The sequence below is a fragment of the Schistocerca nitens genome, chromosome 1, assembly GCF_023898315.1.
Source record: "Schistocerca nitens isolate TAMUIC-IGC-003100 chromosome 1, iqSchNite1.1, whole genome shotgun sequence".
NCBI lineage: Eukaryota > Metazoa > Arthropoda > Insecta > Orthoptera > Acrididae > Schistocerca > Schistocerca nitens.
In genome coordinates, this window is record NC_064614.1 from 643,061,063 (window position 1) to 643,083,646 (window position 22,584).

Sequence of the window (22,584 nt, forward strand, 5' to 3'; positions counted from 1 at the left end):
TTTTATCTTTATTTAATTTATTCCTTATTTTTTCAAATGCAATTACTCCATATGTTTCTTCTTCCAATTCTTACTGTACAGTTCAATTCATCATCTTATATTTTTTTGCATAATTTGCAACTTCTTTTAGACTGCCACCTCCCTTGTTGCATTAAAAACTCTTTCTTCACTGAATGTCATGTCCTCCTTACTGTATTTATGCTCTTATTATCATTTAACATTAACAGTATGTCTTCCCTAGCCACTATTGCAACTGACACTCACTATCACACAATGCACAGTATCTAGGGATTAAATTCTATGTTTTTATTTGAATTCTGTTCTTGACCTGTGAATTAGCAGAACTTTCTACTAGATTAGTTATTCAGAACAGCTTTCATCCAGTGGCTAAATAGACCGATTTTCTGAAATCGCTTATTGCTTTCAAGTTTCTCTAAGAGAACATTACATTCTACAACTTAAAAATATTCATTGCTGATACATTGATTCTGGTAGTAGCCACATTAATGTATCATTATGAGAGTGTTCATTTTTAGTAACTGGATCAACAGTTAAAAAAATAATTAGTAGCTGCTGTTATGGGTTACCAAACCAAACAGGTTCAGTTACGGATTACAACTATCAGTTCACTTTTACTCTTAGGGATTATTTGACATGGGTAGATTCTGCCACAATATTTGCACTAGTTAATTGTGATCTATGCACAACCAAGGGCAAAACACACACTTCCAGCCACTTTCATTCATCCATTATGTTAAAATTATCTTTTGGTACTTTTTACAGGTTATCAAGTAGCAACTTACACATATCACACAGTGTCAGTTTCCAAGTGGAAGCCAGCTGAAGGATGTTATTCTCTAATTAATCCATCAAATCCCTTTTGCAGTTACCTCCACACTTTGTAAGACATGTTCTGATGTCAGTTTTATGGTTATAAGAACTCATGATCAGGGCAACACTGTTTTGAAATTACTCCGTAATTTATTTGCCACCTACGTAATTCGTTTACCACTAACAGCCATGAAGAGTTAAGGGTGAGATTTCCAAATTTTGTTTAGAATCTAAATTACATTGTAATTCAATTGCTTATTACGTATCATGAAGTACCTAGAAAATTTATTTGCTGCTCCATCATTTAACAAAGCGCCCCCCTCCCCCATTCCAACCACGTTCGTAATTCATTGTCAAAGGCCACATGAAAACAGAAGTGATATCATAACAATTTGACAACTCAACTTAATCTATTCTGTTGCTCTGTTCAACTACAGAAATAGGACACACAAATTTCACAAGCTGTAATTTCTGCAGCTTGTCCGATGAAAATAGTCTTCAAATATGTCACACAATAAAAATATACTGATTTAACTGTTTGCACATGCACTGACATACTTTCATTAATGCACATACCTTATGTGGTCAGACTGATTACTAAAATTTTGATTAGGATCATGACATTTACAAAATACCAATTTTCTAGCACTTTAAATTTACACATAAACCACTAGGGAAGCACCAACACAGTAGACATTCATATAATCACCTATTACAACAATACCGTTGAAACGTTTTGTCTCATACTAAATGAAAACTAAGGAAGACTATATAATTCAGACACTAATGACAAACTCTATGGACTGAGTAACAATGACAACTGTGCACCAAACTGCTCATACTTTGTGCTTTTGGAAGATTTTGAGAACCAAACAAAAATAAATTTTTATAATTCTCAATTTTTATCTTGTTAATCCAGCAAGTAATTCAATAAGATAGCTTGTTGATTGCATATTCATTCTGTGCCTCACTATGCCTTCAACTTTCAGAACATTCACTTACTGGAACTGTAAACAATCAGTGATTAATAAGCTGACTGGCAAAAAGCCAATGGTCCGTAAGTTTTTCAACTAAACAGACACTACAGCATGTGATAGATCAACATAACCAAAGTCAGACAATAAACTCAGTAAAGCAGCAATTTTACACTGCTCAGATTGTATCTATACACCTATTAGTATTTGTTCATATACTGGAGGTTCTGAAGCATAGAAACAAAACTCATCTAGCCATGAGGCTGTACTTTCTATCTGCATGCAGAAATTATTGTGGAGTTCATTAAAAACTGGAATAATGATATTTTCATTTTCAACATGACTTATCCCTCTCAGCAGTCATCACTATGTGCCATCTGTATAGTTGGTTTTTTTTCTTCCACTGATTTTTCACTGTTGGAATATTTCACCTGCTTCTTACAGAGCTACAAATTTAAAGTGTACCTTGTATTTTCATAGAAACACAAATAAAATGCAGAAATATATCACCTATCAACAGACTAATCACTGTGGAGTGTATGTCACTAACTGCTTTGTTGCTTTTGCTATGTCATATGCACAGGAACGTACTTGTTGAAGATAATATGACCGATCTGTCTCTCCAGTGCATCTCTGCAGGTTAGCACAAATTGTCTGTAGGCGAGCTGTGTTGCCATTCAGCTGACGAAGTGGTATACGGATATGCTCATCAAGAGGATTCTACAAAACAGGTAAAAATAAAAACTTTAATTAGTAACAGTTCTTTTTATCTTTAAATGTGGATGATGAAAACTAGTGTCAAAGAAATTAAAAATACTTTTCTACCTCTGTAATAAAAATTTACTATTTTTCTTCTTCTTCTTCCTCCCTCTCTGTAACTTATCCCCCACCCACCCATTCTCTTTCCCCCTCTCTTGCTCTAGCTTTTTTTTTTCATATTTCTTACTAGCACTGTATTTCAAAACACAGTTCTAAAGTACTTCGCTATACTGTCTGACCTTTGCTTCTGTAGAAGCAGTTCAATAATTGTGTTTCATAAACCAGCTGGGTTCTGTCTAAGCTCTATAGTGTTAAAAGGAAAGGAACCAAAAATTGAAATTTGAAAAAGTAATAAAAAATCAACATACCTGATAACTAGGTAACAGATTCCTGTTCCTACACCATAATGGTACTGAACAGATGTGGTTGGCATTATCAACAGAAATGCAAGTTATTTTTGTGTTCTGTGATACATAAGGATGTACAAGTGATATCAAGTTCCATTGTAAAAAAATTCTGTGAACTTTTAGACTGTAATGCTCATACTCAAGAGAGGAAGCATAATGCTATTCAAACACATGCATAAAAGTTTGCAAGTGTAGGGATTTTTAAGTAAGGTAGAGGTTGAAAAGTTGCTTAAGTCTGAGTTAAGGAAAGACTACATACACAGCAAATGTAGAAAGTGATGATTGCACACATGCATGTGGACGGACCCTATATTGTGCCGGATGGGCACACAATGTTGGGATTGCATTTTGGCAGGTGGACTAGAGGACAGGGGATCAGATGGGGTGCGTAGAGGGACAGAGAGGCAGGAAGAGGGGTTGGGGGAGTGTTACTAGTGGGTGGCTTGGAGGAAGACAGCAGACTGCTGGCTAGGAATGTGGGAGTGAGGGGTGGAAGATGCATGAGCTAGGCATGCGATGAGGTGTGGCACATAATGGTGATGTGGCGGTATGAATTGTGAGTGAATGACAGAACAGATCACGATCCTATCCCTGTGATTCAAACTGACCTGCAGTCCTCCTAAAAACCTCAGGCCCCTTACAAGGACTTACACCTCAATCCATACAACTCCTCGCCTCACCCAAACCACACACCCTCACCTTTTACCTTCTTCCTAATATCCTCAAACCCAATCATCCTGGCCGTCTCATAGCTGCTGGCTCCAAAGCACCCACTGAACGTACATCTACCTTACTTCATTAACACCTGCAACACAGGGTACAAAGACTTCCCTCCTATACTAAATATACCAACCATTTCCCTGATTGTCGAAATCCGTGCCCGTCGCATTTCCACCACACCCCTTGCATGTCACCAATTGATGCCACCTCCCTCTATACAACATCCCCCATGTACGTGGTCTGTCTGCAGCTGAACATTTAGTCAGTCAATGCCCACCTGATTCCAAGCCTGTGACATCCTTCTTGCTCACCTTAATGAACTTTATACTTACCAACAATTACTTCATCTTTGAGGGACAGACATACAAACAAATCAAGGGTACAGCCATGGAACCAGGATGGCTCATTTCTATACCAACCTTTTCATGGCTAGCTTGGAGGGGACTTTCCTGGAATCCACAAGTCTTCAGCCCCTGGTTGGTTTAGATACAATGACATATTTGTCTCGAATGAAAAACAACCCACAGTTACACTAAATTATGTTTATTTTAAACCTTGACCATGGTTTCTGCTATAATAATATAGCCTTCTTCAGAAGTTATACACAGTAATAAATGAAAAATGTCTTAGCCCAGCGGCTGCGTCAAGACCCATAAAATTACTTCAACAGACATAAGCCTGTTTCAAACACCAATGTTCCTTATGTTCAAAACAGGCTTATGTCTGTTGAAGTAATTTTATTGGCCTTGACGCAGTCACTAGGCTAAGACATTTTTCATTTATTAAAATGTATAACTTCTGAAGAAGGCTATATTATTACAGCAGAAACAATGGTTAGGGTTTAAAATAAACATAATTTAGTGCAACTATGGGCTGTTTTTCATTCAAGACAATTTCGTAAAGGTTGCTGTTGTCGCTGCCATGATGAAAATAATGATGACATATTTAACATATGGACTCATGATGAGGCTTCCCTGCTAAAATTCCTGGAATCTCTGAATACCTTCCCCCAATTAAATTTTACATAGTTCTATTCCAAAGTATTTGCGGGCAGTGTGGAGGGTAAAAATCTTAGAGGGAGAGCAAGAGATGAATACAATAAGCAGATTCAGAAGAATGTAGGTTGCAGTAGGTACTGGGAGATGATGAAGCTTGCACAGGATAGAGTAGCATGGAGAGCTGCATCAAACCAGTCTCTGGACTGAAGACCACAACAACATTCCGAATCCCATGCCACTTTCCTTGAAGTTGATCTCGTCCTCACCAAAGGCCAGCTACATATCTCTGTCAACATTAAATCTACCAACCAACAACAGTACTTACATTTTGACAGTTGCCATCCTTTCCATGTCAAACGTTCCATCCCATGTAGCTTTGACATCCGAGGCAAACATATTTGTTCAGATGCAGGCTCTTTACAGCATTGCACCACCACTCTCACTTCAGCCTTCACTGGACGTAATTATCCCAAGAGCCTATTCAAATGCAGATTTCCTGGGCCATCACATCCAATCCTGGTATTGGTGATCCCTCCAACCAATGTTGGAGCACACCACTTGTCACCCAGTGTTATCAGCTACTTCAACAAGGCCATGACTTCCTAAAATCATGTGCACTGAAATGAGATCCCTTCTGTCCGAGATTTTGCCCACGACACCTAGAATAGCATTTTGTCCCCCTCACAATCCATGCAATATCCTTATCAGACCTTCTACTCCTTTGGCACCCATCTCCCTACCCTATTGCTCCTACCCCTGTGACAGTCCCTGCTGAAAGACTTGCCTCCACTCCTGTAACTGGCAAAACATATACTATCAAAAGGAGAGCCACATGTGAAACAATGCATGTCATATATAACAGCTGTTATGTAAACACTATTCGGCTTTTTACATTGGCATGACTACCACCCAGCTATCAGTCAGGAAGAATGGACATAGGCAGAGGGTGTATACAGGCAACTTGCAATATCCTGTAGCAGAGCATGTTGTACAACATGACAGTCATGACCTCAGTGCCTGATTCACCAGACACACCTTCTGTGTTCTTCGCCCAGACACCAATTTCTCAGAACTCCGCAGGTGGGAACTACCGCTACAACATGTCCTTGGTTCTCCCCAAGTACCTGGCCTTGATTTACCTTAATTCCTTCCGTCTTGGCATTTCTTCAAAGTAACTACTCCTTTCTTCACACCATTTTAGTTTCCTACATATTTCATTTTCTGACTATTTTTTGCCGTCCCCCCTCCCACCTCTGTTACATACAAGACACTCAGCTTTTCACTGTTTTAATAGTAATCTCTGTCTTGCATGTTACCCTATCTTCCACCTTTAAGCTCTCAGATTTTCAAATCTCGTCTGATGCAGTGTCCAACAATTAGTCTTTACTTCTCATCCTGTTCAGTAAGTCTCCCCTGAGCTGGGTTTCTGGGCAACTTTTCTGAACTTTTGCCCTTTCCCTAAACCTCCCCAGTCCTTTTTCTTCACCCCTCTTCCATTCACTTCAACTCTTCTGCCAGGAGGAGGAGCCAATGGCTCAGAAAGCTTGGAAAAGTTAAATCCTTTTTGTGTATGTTACCCTGCCGCCGCTTGGTGAGTAGATTTTTTGTCTATCCATTTATATTATATTATCAGGAACAGAGGAAGAGATAGACGGTGTGGATTGGCTGTGACTGAGATCAAGAGAACTGCAGGAGAAAAGGATGTGTTGCAAGGACAACTGTCATATACTTAAATCGGTAAAGCTAGTGCTGGAGGAAAGGATCTGAGTGGCCCCAGTTGTGAGGCATACATTAAACCCTTGGATATTGTGATCGGTTGCTTGTTGTGCCACTGGGCGGTCAATTCTGTTCTTGTCTACAGTTTGGCACTGGCCTTCATCCAGGTGGACAGCGGGTTGGTTGAAGAATTCTGGAAACATCCCCCAAGCTGTGGATAAGCCATGTCTCCGCAATATCCTTTCTTTCATGAGTGCTAGTTCTGCAAGGTTCGCAGGAGAGCTTCTGTAAAGTTTGGAAGGTAGGAGACGAGGTACTGGCAGAAGTAAAGCTGTGAGGACGGGGCATGAGTTGTGCTTGGGTAGCTCAGTTGGTAGAGCACTTGCCCACGAAAGGCAAAGGTCCCGAGTTCGAGTCTCGGTCCGGCACACAGTTTTGATCTGCCAGGAAGCTGGTTGGTTGACATACCAACATTAAATGCTGTGTAGTCATTGCAGCAGAGTTGGTATATGTCATGACTGACTTCATACATGGCCCTGTCTTTGATGTGTTTGGTTAAACCTCTGACAGGACCTGAAGTAGGAAGTACTGGGTGAGTGGATTGGGCAGGTCTTGCACCTAGGTCTTCCACAGGGATATGACCCTTGTGGCAAGTGGTTGGGAGTGTAGGGATGGATCAGGGTGTTGTGTAGGTTTTCAGTGGGTGACAGAATATCTCTTCAGGAGGGATGGCAAGGACATTGAGTAGAATCTCTCTCAATTCTGGGCCCGAATAGAGGTAATTAAAACCCTGGTGAAGGGTATTTATCAATTGTTCTTGTCTGGGACGATTGAGTGAAGAGGGGAGAACGCGCCTTTGCAGCCAATTCTTGTGGGTGGTGGGAAGATTAGGTGTTGGTGTGTGTGTATGTGTGTGTGTGTGTGTGTGTGTGTGTGTGTGTGTGTGTGTGGATATGGCATGGGAAATCTTTTTGCAGACTAGGTGTATAGCAGTGCTGCCTGTCTGTGAATGCCCTGATGAGATGTTCAGCATACTGGGTAATGGAATTCTAAGTCACTGGAGATATGCCGTAGACAGGAGGCTAGGCTGTAAGGAAGAGAATTTTTTGTGTGGAAACAGTGACAGCTGTCAAAATGCAGGCACTTTTGGTGGTTAGTGGGCTTAATATGGACAGAGGGAAAACCTGCATAAGACGCTTCGCAACCCTCTTAAAGTGGTGTTCTACCCAACTCACACAACATCCTGGCCCATCCCTGGCCACTTCCACTCCAAACCCATTGACACAGGGTCATATCCCTCTGAAAGACTCAGGTCCAAGATCTGCCCAATCCATCCACCAGCATTTCCTACTCATTATGTGACAGGTTTGTCCTATTCCATCGTAGTCAGGGCAACCTGAAAAAGCAACTGTGTCATATACTAACTCTGCTGCAATCGCTGCACAGCTTTTTACGTTCATATGTCAACCAACCAGCTGTCTACCAGAATGAATGGCCACCACCAAACTGTCGCCAAAAATGAAATTGACCACCCAGCGGCACAACATGCAACTGAGCACAACGTACCAGCGTTCAACGGTTGCTTCACAATCATGGCCATCTGGATTCCTCCCTACAGCATCAACTTTTCTGAACTTTGTAGATGACAGTTATCCTTGCAACACACTCTTTCCCCCTGTAACCTTCCTGGCTTCAGTTTTCACTAACCCACTGTCCGAACACCCTCCACTTCACAGTTTCCCTTTGCTTTGTCCGTCACCCCACCCAATCCATGCCATCTTCACTGTACATTGCATCTCGCCAGCTCTTGCACCTGTATATCATATGCCTAGCCCATACACCTGCCACCATTCCTACCCGCATTCCTAACCAGGGACATGTCCGTCCGTGTTGGCATGAGCAGTGTTCTCCACATTAGCAAGGATGGACCTGCTCCACGCCAGTGATTCCTATTGTCATCGATCTGATGACAATCTCTTATCAAAACCTGCTGGCTCTATCTAGTCATCGCCATTGCCTCTTCCTGCCTCATCTCTCTCTCTCTCTCTCTCTCTCTCTCTCTCTCTCTCTCTCCCCCCCCCCCCCCTTCTACCCACCCCACCAAACACATCCCCCACCCCACCCCATCCCATCCCAGTCCACCTGCTGATACGCAATCCCAGCATTTTATGTCCATCCACCACAATGTAGTATTGGTCACGTGTGTGCATCTGTCTGTCTGTCTGTCTGTCTGTCCTGCAGCTCATCAAATTTGTACATTCTGCCAGAAAGTTCCTGTTATTATCAATAACTATATCATATCTGTAAGATTCATAACAAGATATACGGAACAAAATGTCTCACCTGTGGAAATATAGCAGTAAGTTCTGCAACAGCAACTCTTATTCTTTCAGCACAAGGCACAAAAGCATCACAACCAGCAGATCCTTGCATTGACACAACCAACTCCTGTATTCGTTTCGTTACTTGGTCAGTTCGCCTAATAACTTCCTCACTAACAGGCATAACACCTCCAACAGTGCTACTGCTATAGAGACTTTGGGTGACAGCAGGCCGAACAGGTCCTGAAGGGCAGTCATAGTCCCCCGATGAATCCTTCTGAAAGATCAGAAATTATTAGATTTTATTGCTTTTGTAAAAGTAAAACTTAGGATACAACAACAGCAGCAGCAGCAGCAAGAAAAAAGTAGTTTTTGCTATGATTCATGCACAAACAAGTTGTAAATAACTATTGATAATTCTATGGCTTGTAAAAGAGCTTAAAAAAAAAGTATCAGCCTTTCCCTTTAAACGATTGCTTACAGGAAAATATCTTTGACCTCATCAATTTGTTGAACCACACTACTTGGAGACTGATTACTGAAACTTAATGTTAATTATCAGTTTTTGGAATAAATGACATTTCATCATGAGATAACATTTCACATAATGATTGTGAACTTAATATTTTCTTTGTGACAATCACATAAAAGTTTTATGCTGCTTAAAGGTACTGGCCCGTATCAAAACAACTGAAGCAGTATCTGCACGTTCCCACCAACTTGATCCGCCACCACTACCTCAAAATCATCCCTTACAAACCTTCCAAGAATTTCTGACAACCAGCATTGCTTCACAACTCTTCCCCAGGTCCCTACAACATGACCCTAACCTGTCCTCTGCACTACTCCAGGCTGTACGTTTCCTAAAAGCTGATGACTCCATCATTATCCTCCCAGGAGACAAGAGATCTACCACTGTAGTACTTGACCAAAAGGAGTATGTTAGTGAAGGTCTATGCCAGCTGTCTGACACCTCTACATACAGTATCTGCCACCAAGATCCCATCCCTGTGATTCAGACTGACCTGCTGTCCCAACCTCAGGCCCCTCACAAGACTAACACCTCAATCCATACAACTCCTCATCCCACCCTCTCCTTTTACCTTCTTCCTAATATCCACAAAACCAATCATACTGGCTGTCATAGTTGATCAACACCTGAAAGCACAGTACAAAGACTCCCCTCCTACGTCAAAGGTACCAACCATATCCTAGATCGTCAGAAATCCATGTCCCTCCCACTCCCACCACACACCTTGCTTGTCACCACTGATGCCACCTCCCTCTATAACAACATCCCCCACATACATGGTCTGTTTGCTGCTGAACATTTCCTCAGTCAGTGCCCACCTGATTCCAAACCTAAGACATCCTCCCTACTCACCTTAATCAACTTTGCGGGTCAGACATACAAATAGGGGTATGGTCATGGAACCAGGATGGATCATTCCTATGCCAACCTTTTCATGGCTCACTTGGAGGGAGCTTTCCTGGGATCCATAAGTCTTCAGCCCCTGGTTAGGTTTAGATACATTGATGACATATTTACCATATGTACTAATGTTGAAACTGACCTGCTAAAATTCCTGGTATCTCTAAATATCTTCTCCCAATTAAATTTCACATGGTCCTATTCTGAATCCCATACTATTTACCTCAATGCTAATCTCGTCCTCACCGAAGGCCAGCCAAACACTTCCATCCACATTAAACCTACCAACAAACAACAATATTTACATTTTGACAGTTGCCAGCCTTTGCAAGTCAAACATTCCCTCCCATACAGTCTTGGCGTCCAAGGTAAACATATTTGTTCGGATGCAGGCTCTTTACAGCGCTACACCACTCTCACTTCAGTCTTCTCTGGACGTAATTATCCCAACAGCCTAGTTCAAAACCAGATTTCCTGGGTCATCACATATAATCCTGGTACTGGTGTTCTCTCCAAAAAACAATGTCGGAGCACACTACTTGTCACACAGTATTATCCTGGTCTTGAATATATCAATCAGCTACTTCAACAAGGCCATGAATTCCTAAAATCATGCACTGAAATGAGATCCCTTCTGTCTGAGATTTTGCCCACAATACCTAGAATAGCTTTTTTTCACCCTCCCAGCTCCCATCTCCCTACCCTATGGCTCCTACCCCCGTGACTGCCCCTGCTCCAAGACTTGCCCTATGCACCCTCCTACCACCATCTATTCCAGTCCTGTAACTGGCGAAGCATATACTATCAAAGGGAGAGCCACCTGTGTAACGACACGTCATATAACAGCTGTTATGTAAACACTGTTTGACCTTTTACATTGGCATGACTACCACCCAGTTATTACTCAGGATGAATGGGCATAGGCAAAGGATGTATACTGGCAACTTGCAATATCCTGTTGCAGAGCATGTTGTACAACATGACAATCGTGACCTCGGCACCTGTTTCACCACATGTGCCATTGGATTCTTCCCCCAGACACCAGTTTCTCAGACCTCTGCAGGCAGGACCTGGCACTACAACATGTGCTTGGTTGTCACCATCCTTAATTTATGTTAAGTTCTTCTGTCTCAGCATTTCTTCATTGTATCTACTCTTTGCTTCACTCCATTTTAGTATTCTACATCTTTCATTGTATTACCCCTCTCCCACCTCTGTTATGTACAATGCACTTCATTTTTCACTCTTCTTAACTAATGCACGATGTTTAGGCAGTAATCTCTGTCTGCATATTACCCTGTTTTCCACCTTTAAGCTCTCAGGTTTTCTAATCTCATCCGATGCAATCCCCAACAATCAGTCTTTCCTTCTCATCCCATATGGTAAGTCTCTCCTGACCCACAGTTGTGTGTGACTTTCCCAAAATCTACCTCTTTTTCTAGTTCTCTCCAGTCTTTTTCCTTCACCTCTCTTCCTGCCCCTTCAACCCTTCTGCCTGAAGAACGACCGACTGGATCTGAAAGCTTTCCAGTTACAACCGTCTTTTATGTGTGTGTTCTGCCGGCACTTGGTGAGTAGATTTTTTATCTATCCAATTAAATAATTTTTCCAAGTAATGCTTTACCAGCCTTTCTTGGGAAACCTCCTGTTGGTGCACCAATTGTTCTGGTTATGACCAATGATGACCAAGAATCATTTATGTGATTGTGTCAAAATATTAAGTTTACAATAGTACCAGTATTCTTAACATTGTCCCCAAAATTTGAGATGGTTTCGAAAGGACTTTGGCCCTCTTTAGTCTTGCTGATTATTTGGGTATTATTTTCATTTTATTCTGACTGCTATGTGCGTTATTACTACAGAAGAATGCTGAAGATTAGATGGGTAGATCACATAACTAATGAGGAGGTATTGAATAGAATTGGGGAGAAGAGGAGTTTGTGGCACAACTTTACAAGAAGAAGGGACCGGTTGGTAGGACATGTTCTGAGGCATCAACGGATCACAAATTTAGCATTGGAGGGCAGCGTGGAGGGTAAAAATCGTAGAGGGAGACCAAGAGATGAATACACTAAGCAGATTCAGAAGGATGTAGGTTGCAGTAAGTACTGGGAGGTGAAGAAGCTTGCACAGGATAGAGTAGCATGGAGAACTGCATCAAACCAGTCTCAGGACTGAAGACAACAACAACATGTGTGTTATAGCTCCCAAATCTCAGGCAGCAGTACTGGGAAAACGTAAGAAAGTACTGTTCATGTCTAATTGAAATGAGAGGATTTTTAACTTATTAAGTAAACAGAGTTGTTATTGCATTTAAGTTGCTAATTTTCGTTTTCAGATGACCGGTTTTGATCTTCTAAGAGATCATCATGAAATCTACATTCCTTGACATCAAAGATCTACATTCCTTGATGACAGTAGGAATTGCTGGTGTGGAGCATGTCCGTCCATGGTGGTGTGAAAAGTGAGCAGTGTTTTCCACATCAGCATGGACGGACCTGCTGCATGCCAGTGATTCCTACTGTCATAGATCTGATGACAATGTCTTACAAGATCGAAACCGGTCATCTCAAAATAAAAATTAACAACTTAAATGCGATCATGACTGTGTTTACTAAGTAACACACACACACACACACACACCCCTACTGTTTACTACTGACTCTGCATCCTGACAGTAATGATGGAATCAGACAACACTGTGTCAACATGAATCATGTAAGTGTGGGAAAGGTATGTGGGGCATACTACACTCAAAGGAATGAGGTCAAGGCAAAAGACAGATAGGAACAACAATGTGTACAAAGGAAGGGTGGATGTTTCGTAGTGGGAGAAGGGGATCAAGATTTAAGCAAAGATTAAAACTGGTGCACTTGGATGGAGTTGTTGTTGTTTTTGGGGAAGGAGACCAGACAGCGAGGTCATCGGTCTCATCGGGTTGGAGGAGGACGGGGAAGGAAGTCGGCCGTGCCCTTTGAAAGGAACCATCCCGGCATTTGCCTGAAGCGATTTAGGGAAATCACGGAAAACCTAAATCAGGATGGCCGGACGCGGGATTGAACCGTCGTCCTCCCGAATGCGAGTCCAGTGTCGAACCACTGCGCCAGCTTGCTCGGTTTGGATGGAGTAGAAACATAACTAGAGAAAAGTGCGGCTGATTTTTAAGCAGAGGAAGGACTGATGCGGTAGCAGAAGACAGTGCACGAAAGGTGGAGGACAGCATTAAACAATGAGTGAGACACAAGAAACTGAGGGGTGAATGATATATGACAAGAGTTCTCAACTGTGCAAATTCAGAAAATCTGGGGCTGGAGAGAAACATATTCTTAAGCAGCTCATTAAGTCAACCACATTGTGCTGAAGAGCATGCACTGCATGGTGGTGGCTATTCATGGAGGTGAGTAGATTGTTCCTGGTCATACTCATGAATAACGAGCAGTGAGGTTGGCGTATAATGTAACTACATCCTCAACTGGCCTGTCTTGAGAGAGAGAGAGAGAGAGAGAGAGAGAGAGAGAGAGAGAATACCCATTACTGGCTTGGATGGGGTTATAGGACAGAGCCAGTCCATGGCAGGGCAAGAGCAAGAGCAGGATAGGCACACAATACCCAGTTGTTGTTGACTGAATGGTGTAACAGGTTTATTCCTCTTAACAGCTTCTGTTCTCTTCTGTGTTCTCTCTTCCTATTCTCCTTCAATTGTCTCTGCTTTTCAAAATTAAGTGTTCCCTGGTGAACAATTTGTCACCATTTTGATCTATCTAGGGCTGCAGTTTCCCAATCATTTGTGTATATTTGACATTTTGCATATTTGACTTGAGGGCATCTTTATATCATTCTGTTTGCCCTCCCTGATTGCACTGGACATTCTTTAATTGGGAGAACATGATTTGCTTAGGGAGACAGGAGTTTGGCTCGTGGATGATACGACCAGCCCAGCAAAGTTGGTGTTTGACAATTTTTGCTTAAATGCTGGTGGAGTTGGTTTCTTCCAAAATGCTGTTGCTTGTTCACCAATCCTACCACTTTACATTCAATATTCTCCTTAGGGAGCATTGGTGGTATTTTTCTAAGGACTTCAAGTGACGCCTGTAGGTGGTCCAGGTTTCACATCCATAAAGAAATGCAGGCATGACAATTGCACTGTATACTGTAAGCATAGTTTTAACACTCAACTCATGGTTATCAAATACTCTACTCAAAAGAAGACCATAAGCAGTACTTGTAAACTTTAATTGTTTTTTAATTTCTGCATCTATGTCTGAATTTGCAGAAAGATGGCTTCCCAGGTATGGAAAATACTCTACAATCTCTAGAGCTGTTCCGTCAACTGTGATAACTGGAGCTGCTGCAGTGGAATTTGTGGCCGGCTGTGTTAAGCTCAAGACCAACAGATTTCTATGCCAGAGTGAATGCATTTACAGTTGTTTGTAGATCCTCCTCTGTGTTTGCCAAGATAACATTGCCATCAGTGAACTGAAGCTCAATGACAGCTGTTGTGGTTATTTTACTTTTAGCTCAGAGTCTGCTAAGGCTGAGTAGCTTACCATCAGTCCTATAAGCTATTTCAACACCCAACAGTAGGTTTCCTTAACAAGGTGAAGCATGGTTCCCACAAATATCGAGAGAAGGCTAGGTGCAATAACACATCCCTGCTTGACTAGCGAGGTAATCTTAAATGTTTCTCTGGGTCCACTGCTGGCAAGGACAGCAGCATTTATGTTGTCATGTAGAAGTCTAAGTATTTTAATGTATTTTCCAAGACATTCATTTGATGCCAGAATTTCCAAGAGAGCTCATTGATTAACAGAGTCAAAGGCTTTAACAAGGTCTATGAATACCGTGTACAGGAGTGGGTTCTGTTCTTTATATTTTTCTTGCATTTGCCTTGCACTGAAAATCGTAGCCACCATGCCTTGATTAGATCAAAAGCAGCACTGAGTTTCAGGTAGGCGTTTTTCAGCCAGAGAAAGTAGTCTGTTGGAAAGAATCCTAGCAAGAATCTTTCCAGCTGTTGAGAGTAGTGGTATTCCTCAGTATTTTACACAATGTGTCTTATCACCTTTTTTGAATATAGTAATAAAATCAGTGTTAGGCAGATCTGCAGGTATTGTCTCAGTGTTCCACACATTGGTAATAAGGGTTTGAAAGTTTTTGATTGATTTGGTGCTGCCATTTTTAAATAGTTCAGCCGGGATTCCATCCAGTCCAGGGGATTTGTCGTTCTTCAGTTGCTGGATAGCTTCAACCTCTCGAAGGGAAGGGTCATCACTCATATGGTCTTGAATGGGCTTTTGTGGTATTTTCGTAAAAATGTACTCCCACACATCTGAATCTCTTTTTAGAAGTTCTTCAAAGAGCTCTTTCCACCAAGAGCTGATAAATGCCAAATCTCGGCTTTAGATCGAAGGGGGTTTAGGCTTATTTTGGAGGGGCCATAGATAGCTTTTGTGACAATGAAGAAGACTCTTTGGTTGCTGCTAAATTTTCCATTTTGGTTGATTTTATAGTCTACCATTGGTTTTTGAGAGCTCTGGTTTTCCTTTGAACATCGGCTTTGGCATGGAGATAAACTTATTGTTGTGAACTGGTTGTGGATCATTTTGTCAGGCGTTGTAGGCCTTTCTTTTTTTATCTAACATGCTTTGAATTTCATCACCATTTTTGTCAAACCAGTCTCAATGCTTTCTTTGGATGAATCCAGTTGATTCTTGGCAAGTTGAAAGCATGATGGTTTTTAATCTTGACCAGTGTTTTTCAACATTGTCAGGATATTCAGCAGGCAACTTTTGCTTCACAATGTTCTGGAACTTCTTTTGGATCTCTTTATCTTTTAGTCATTCAAGATTTAGCAGATATTTTGCTTGTTTCTTTTGGTTCCAATGTTTGGGTGGCACTTTTAGAGTCATTACTGAACAGACCGTTTGATGATCTGTCCAGCAGTCATCAGCTTGAGCTACAGTTCTTGTGATCCTCACATCATGTTGATCTCTAGATCACACAATCACATAATTATGTGAGCCGTGGTGAGCTGGTGCCAGTCTTATTTTGTTCATTTATCATTGAGATCGGTCGTGGTTGAGGTAAGCTATCTTTGCTTTTCACATGTATTATCTTGCGGCTTCACAGGCAAAGTGAGTTGGTTGTTAGCCTTCGACGGGAACCCTCAAGATCTCGTGTCATTCATGGGGGGAGACGAGTGTCAACGGCTGCCGAACAAGTGTGACAAGTGTGATGACCGTTACACGTTATGGTGTGAAACTGGTTGGGTGTTTTGCCGATATGGGCAGCTTGGAGATACAAGTCCTGTGACTTCGCTGGGAACAAAATTTGAAGGGAAGCGGTCAAGCTATGGAACCCGCTCCCTTGTATTGTGTTCCTGATATGGAGTAATTCATCGTAACTGTTTTTTCACTGACACACTCAGAGATTTTAAATTTTATAACTATTGTGGGAGACCTTATTAGCCTAGTTAAATGGTGGCTGTTATTTGAAAATGTTCTCAGAAGTTTTTTTGTGTCTCTTGCAATCAAATGATTTTATGTTGCTGTTTTTAAAGCCTGCACTCTATTAATACAGTTGGGTCCATGTGTAAGTGAGTCAAAGGTTCTGTCCAGTGTTTCTATGTTTCAGAGTTATTGGAATGTCTTTGTGATTCGGGCAGAAACCTTTAATTGTGCCAGCGCCTTGGCAAGGAGTGAAATGCCATCCGAGGTCTAGTCCTGGCAGTGTTTAAGAACCTGGCCACTACCCGAGTTGGTCACATACCCCCTTCCAAAGTTTAGTATTTTTCTTCCTTCCGTCAAGGCGGGGGTTAAGCTGGTAGATGTATATATTTTGTATGTAACCTGTTTGTATACAAACTTTTTTTCTTAAATATTACAGACTAGCAACTGGCTAAACCTTAAACTGCATAGCATCTGCTGAGTTCCTTGTGCAGCTTTTCAAGTGATTTTTATTAACACTTATTTTTTTAAGATCAGTGTCTCTGTTGTAGTTTTGTTTGATTAAGTGATTCTATCATGTTATGTAATGGCATCTTAGTTTGGCACTAGTGCTCAAGTGTTATCAAGTCACCCTCTACCTTTAATTGTTTCATTATATCTATTTTGAGGGAAGTCCTATATGGGAGTTTGAAGTTCTCAAGTTTGTCAGTAACCCCCTTTTCTTAATTTGGAATTGTTTGTTAGAGTACTGAGTACGCTGGGTTTCTAATTGTATTTGCAAAGTTTTATCTAGTGGTTTGTCCACAATTTTTAATTTCATAATGCCAATAAAGTGTCTTAATTATAAAGCGTGACTACCAAACATGATTCCATCCCGCTTCCTCTTTTATGGTATTTAAGATATATGTGCAAGTGTGGCATAACTAAGGAATTTCATATCACTATGAAATGCCAGTGTTTTGACCTGGGGTGTTGCCATGTGGTTTTATACTTAGTTTTCTGTCAAAAGAGTGTGTTTGTAATGACGAGCTCGTGTTCTGAGCATTTAGTCAGAAGAAGGGTTCCACTGCCTATACCCTCCTTACCAATGATAACTTTCCCTAGGGCATAGTCTTTACCAACTGGTGCATTGAAATCACCTAGTAGAATAATTTTATCTGATCGAGGTATGATTGATAAGAGTTGGTCTAGTTGGTTATAGAATTCTTCATTTTTACCATCTTCTGAGTGTAGGATTGGTGTGTATGCACTAATTATAGTAGCTTTTTGGTTGTTCACAAGTTTGAGATGAAGGGTCAGAAGTCTTTCATATATTCCATAGGGTAGTTCGTCTAGATCATCGACAAATTGATTCCTCACAGCAAACCCTACTCCATGGATATGAGGCTCATTTTCATGTTTCCAACTGAGCAGCAGTAATATTGAATAAACAGCGAGGTAGGTGAGAAAAATTTATGATGCGTTTAACGAGATGATGCAGATTCCCACAATGAGGTTGTTATCTACAAGTTAATTAGTAATTTAATAAGTGCAAATATGCTTCTCGGGTTTGCTGCCAGATCGTATTGTGTAACTCTCACAATATTTCCTCGATGCAACTGCTCGACATCATCAGCTGCTGCTGTCACTGCTGCAAGGCGCAACTGATGATAATCGTGCACCAGCGTCGGAATTTGTCATGACGGGAGCAGGCAATACACGTGCGCGGGAGGACGCTCGTAGTTGGAAGAATGCGGCACACCTGGTGTCCCCTGCTGGGAGCCACAGAAATGCCATCCGCGCATGTGCTATGGGCAATGACTGTGCTGCCGGACGCTCCTGCGGTTAAAGTCTGAACTAAATCTCAGTTATGCGTTGCGTCACTTGATGAATCGGAAGTTCTTGTTTTCCCTGTTTTTGATTTAATGGTAGCCAGTGCTGGATTCCAGGCGGCACTTAGTTGAAAACCTGCATCCCTGTTGATAAGATTGTCCGCCGTGCAGATACGTATGGCCTCCTTAACAACACGGTCCCAGAAAGATGACACTGGGGATAAAATTTCCTTGTCGTCTTTGACTGAGCACAATAAATTTCTCAATTCTGCTGGTGCCCAAAAAAAACACTTGATGTCGTGCTTTTTGAGGATTCTTTCTATTCTCTAAGACATGCTGCCAAAATAGAGCAAGAACGATGTTGCAGTGGGTGCCTCCGTATCTTCATTTACAGCCCTGCTTCGAGTTTGCTTGGAATGGAATGCATAGCATATCTGCCTATCGGAACAGCCATTCTGTTGGAATACCGTTCTCAGATGTTGTAGCTCACCAGGTAGACTGTCGGCATCTGAGACTACATGTGGCCCTATGCACCAAAGAGCATAGGACACTACCGCATTGCGCAGGATGATGGCAACTTGTGGCCTGCAAATATAGCTCTGCACGAGTTGATTTGCGATAGACACTGTGTCCCAGTGTACCATCAGCTCTTCTTCCGACTACGACGTCCAGGAATGGTCAGATGCTATCCTTTTCCACTTCCATAATGAACTGTATATTGGGATGGAGCGAGTTCAGATGTCGGAGAAACACAGGTAATGTCTCTACTCCATGGCGCCACACCACAAAAGTATCATCTACATACCACCAAAAGCAAGAAGGTTTGAGACTTGCCGACTGCAGTGCTTTTTCCTCAAAGTGTTCCATAAAATAGTTGGCCACCATAGAGGACAGGGGACTTCCCATGGTGACACCGTGCACTTGTTCAAAATATTGGTCACTGAATAAGAAACAAGTTGAGGTAAGCACATTTTAAATAATGTCACAATGACTCTCAAACGGCTGCTGATAAGTTCTAACGAGTCCTTCAGAGGTACTTTCGTAAACAATGATATAACGTCAAAACTAACCAAAATATCCGACGCTTGTAACTTAAGTGTCTTCAGGCGTCCTATGAAGTCCTCTGAATTCCGGATATGGTGATCACATTTGCCTATGAGAGGTCCCAATAGTGTAGTAAGATGTTTGGCCAGAAAATAATTAGGAGCTCCAATGTTGCTCACTATTTGGTGAAGAGGTGTCCCATCCTTGTGAATCTTGGGTAGGCCGTACAGTCTTGGGGGAATTGCAGCCTGTTGGCATAGGCTTTTGGTCACTTTAGAAGGAATAGAACTCTTCTTGAGAAGATCTACTATTTTTCTCTGGATTTTGCCAGTCGGATCTTCTCTTAGCTTGCGATAGGCACGATTGTCGAGCACCACCTCCATCTTGCCATTTTATTCAACTCACGGTGGCATTCTCCTTGTCAGCAGGTTGGTTGGTTGGTTGGTTGGTTTGGGGAAGGAGACCAGACAGCGAGGGCATCGGTCTCATAGGATTAGGGAAGGAAGTCGGCCGTGCCCTTTGAAAGGAACCATCCCGGCATTTGCCTGGAGCGATTTAGGGAAATCACGGAAAACCTAAATCAGGATGGCCGGACGCGGGATTGAACCGTCGTCCTCCCGAATGCGAGTCCAGTGTCTAACCACTGCGCCACCTCGCTCGGTCCTTGTCGGCAGGTAAAATGACGAGTTCTTTGTCCGCTCTCAAGTCTCGCAGAGCCTTCCTTTCTGCTGAACTGATGTTGAACTTGCTCGGTGGGGCTCATGTTAAAATTTGGCAGATGTCTCTCCTGATCTCTTCTGCAACGTCACTGGGAAGCTTCAAAATTGCCTGTTCTACGCCAGCTATGACATCTCGGATTGGAGCTGTCCGTGGTGTTGGTGCCTAGTTCAAACCTTTCTCGAGCACTGCAACAGCTGCGTCGGCGAGGATTCTACCCATTAAATTAAACACGGTGTGTCGACGTGGTGCATTCCCTTCTTGCTGTTGGGCCTCGAGACGAGAATACTTGGACATTTGACGGACCTTGGCTTGTTGTTTTGACCAGTCAGCTAGCGCCCAGGTAGCGCTATCTACCCAATCCCAGGATAACGCACCAAGGGAATGTTCTCCATCCTGGATCCTTCCGATGATTGTGGCAGTGTGTGCGCGCTTTCAAACATTCAAACTGTACAAGTCAAAGGTAATCTGTCCGATCGAGCACAAAACATGATTCATTTGACAAGGCTACCTGTCACTAATCAGTGTATGTCCAGTTGCAATACTGGTGTGTAAATTGCAGCCTTCATTGCTGATGAACAGCAGATAGTACGGCTGCATGAACCAGGTGCCTGTTGCGGAGGCACATGTGCTGCAACATTTGCTGAACGATCAATGAGGAGACATCAACAGTAGCCCGTTGGTTCATCTGGGAGGTCAGTTGCACAATAGTTGCATGTCCATTTGTTTGCACCCACCTCCACAGCTGACTGTCTATGGCCTGCTGCCTATGGCTCATGTTACACCACAGCTGCCTTGGCAATGGCTTTGGATAGTGCTATTTTGCCACGCACGGTATACTTTAACCACAGTGGCATGCAAACAGTTGATCTGCATTGTATAGCCTCCACTGCTAGTGCTGCCACCTGCCATCTGTGAGTAGTTATCACACATTGAAATCTAACATAGATGGTGGTCACATTAATGCGACTGAACTGTGTATAACAACATTTCTTCATCACAAACATATCATTTTCTGACATTTTAAGATAGCAATTTGTACCAACAATGACACATATGACACTTTAGATCTGTAACCAGTATAACAATATGGTGTCTTCTCGGTTCAGTGACACAAAAAGCAATCTTGCATCGAATTGATTCATATAGTTTCACAGTGGACTGCTGAAATCCAGCAGGACTTTACATGTGTTTTCCATGTAAGTAAATTTTTCACTATGTGAAAATCTACATTGTGACGTTACAAAACTCATCCCTCTCCACATTCAACATTCAAATAAAACTTTTCCTTCCCATGTGAGAACAGCTTTACTGCTGATGTTTGGTTTGTGTAATTTGCTTACCTTGTTTATGATAGAAACAGCGCTCCTGATCCCCTCCCGTGTTTCATACATGGATGCAGGTCGCTGAATGGTAGAGCGACCCCTCATATCTTGAACAGGTTCATAACCATTAGGCTGAGGAGAGGCGACTGTGGGAATATTGAGACCTGCTGACTGCAGCAACTGCCGAAGTTCCTGATTTTCAGCAAGTAAGCTGCTGACCTGCAAGTAAGATTAACTTTTTTGGATGCAACGAACTGGAAAGAAATTAAGTGTTATCACATTTAAAAGGCAAAACATGCTACTGTTTACATTGTAACAACCTTTACCATATAGTTTCATAATTATTTATGGACAAAACTACATTTCACTCTCAGATTCTTCTGAAACTGGAAACGGATAGATTCTGAAGCTCGGAACCTTTTTCCACTTCCTCTTATTCCTTGCTCTTTTGTTGCCACAAATAACTGGAACTAACAAGGTATTTAGACAGCTACCTGGTGGAAGTTAGGTTGCCACATAAATACCTATGCTAATTAATCTTGGTTTAGGGCTTTGTGCACCATGTGAATGTGTACATCAACTGTTAGAGAATCCCAAAGTGAATGTTTTGAGACAAGGAACTAATGGTCAGAAATGAATATTTCAAGTAGCATTGAGGACATTAGTGAGCAATGTGTATGAGACAAATGTTGCATACTGTTTTTTTTTTCTTCACTAACAACTGGCTGCTTCATCAACATTAACAGTACTGCCATAACGATATCAAATAATATACAAAACAACAACATTTGTAAAACCACATTTGGTTATGAGCATTACTTTGATGTATGATCCAGCAGAATATAGCACTTGGGAAGCCAAACAAATGTACAGAGGAAAAGTTCCACTACAGGTATCATCCTAACGTATAATTTTATTGGTGTGGATGCCAAATTATGAAAAACTGTTTTGCTCAAGCCATAAATGGCTGGCCAAGGTTTTAACAAATAGTTGCTCACACATTAGAATTTGAGGAGATGATGTTGGATTGTGAAAGAAAATACTGATAAATAAGCACCCATAAATGTTCTCATAAAATACAGT

At 41.9% G+C, this 22,584-nt stretch overlaps 1 protein-coding gene across 1 annotated transcript in view; it reads right to left on the bottom strand.

Moving 5' to 3' along the window:
- LOC126258184 (ARF GTPase-activating protein GIT1) overlaps positions 1 to 22,584 on the bottom strand; it is a 311,125-nt gene that overhangs the window by 82,948 nt on the left and 205,593 nt on the right. Inside the window, exons 11-13 of the mRNA XM_049955621.1 lie at positions 21,520 to 21,720; positions 8,749 to 9,003; positions 2,397 to 2,525 (exon numbers count right to left, since the gene is read on the bottom strand). Of these exons, the coding sequence (XP_049811578.1) occupies positions 2,397 to 2,525; positions 8,749 to 9,003; positions 21,520 to 21,720 (585 nt within the window). The remainder of the gene's footprint in view (positions 1 to 2,396; positions 2,526 to 8,748; positions 9,004 to 21,519; positions 21,721 to 22,584) is intronic.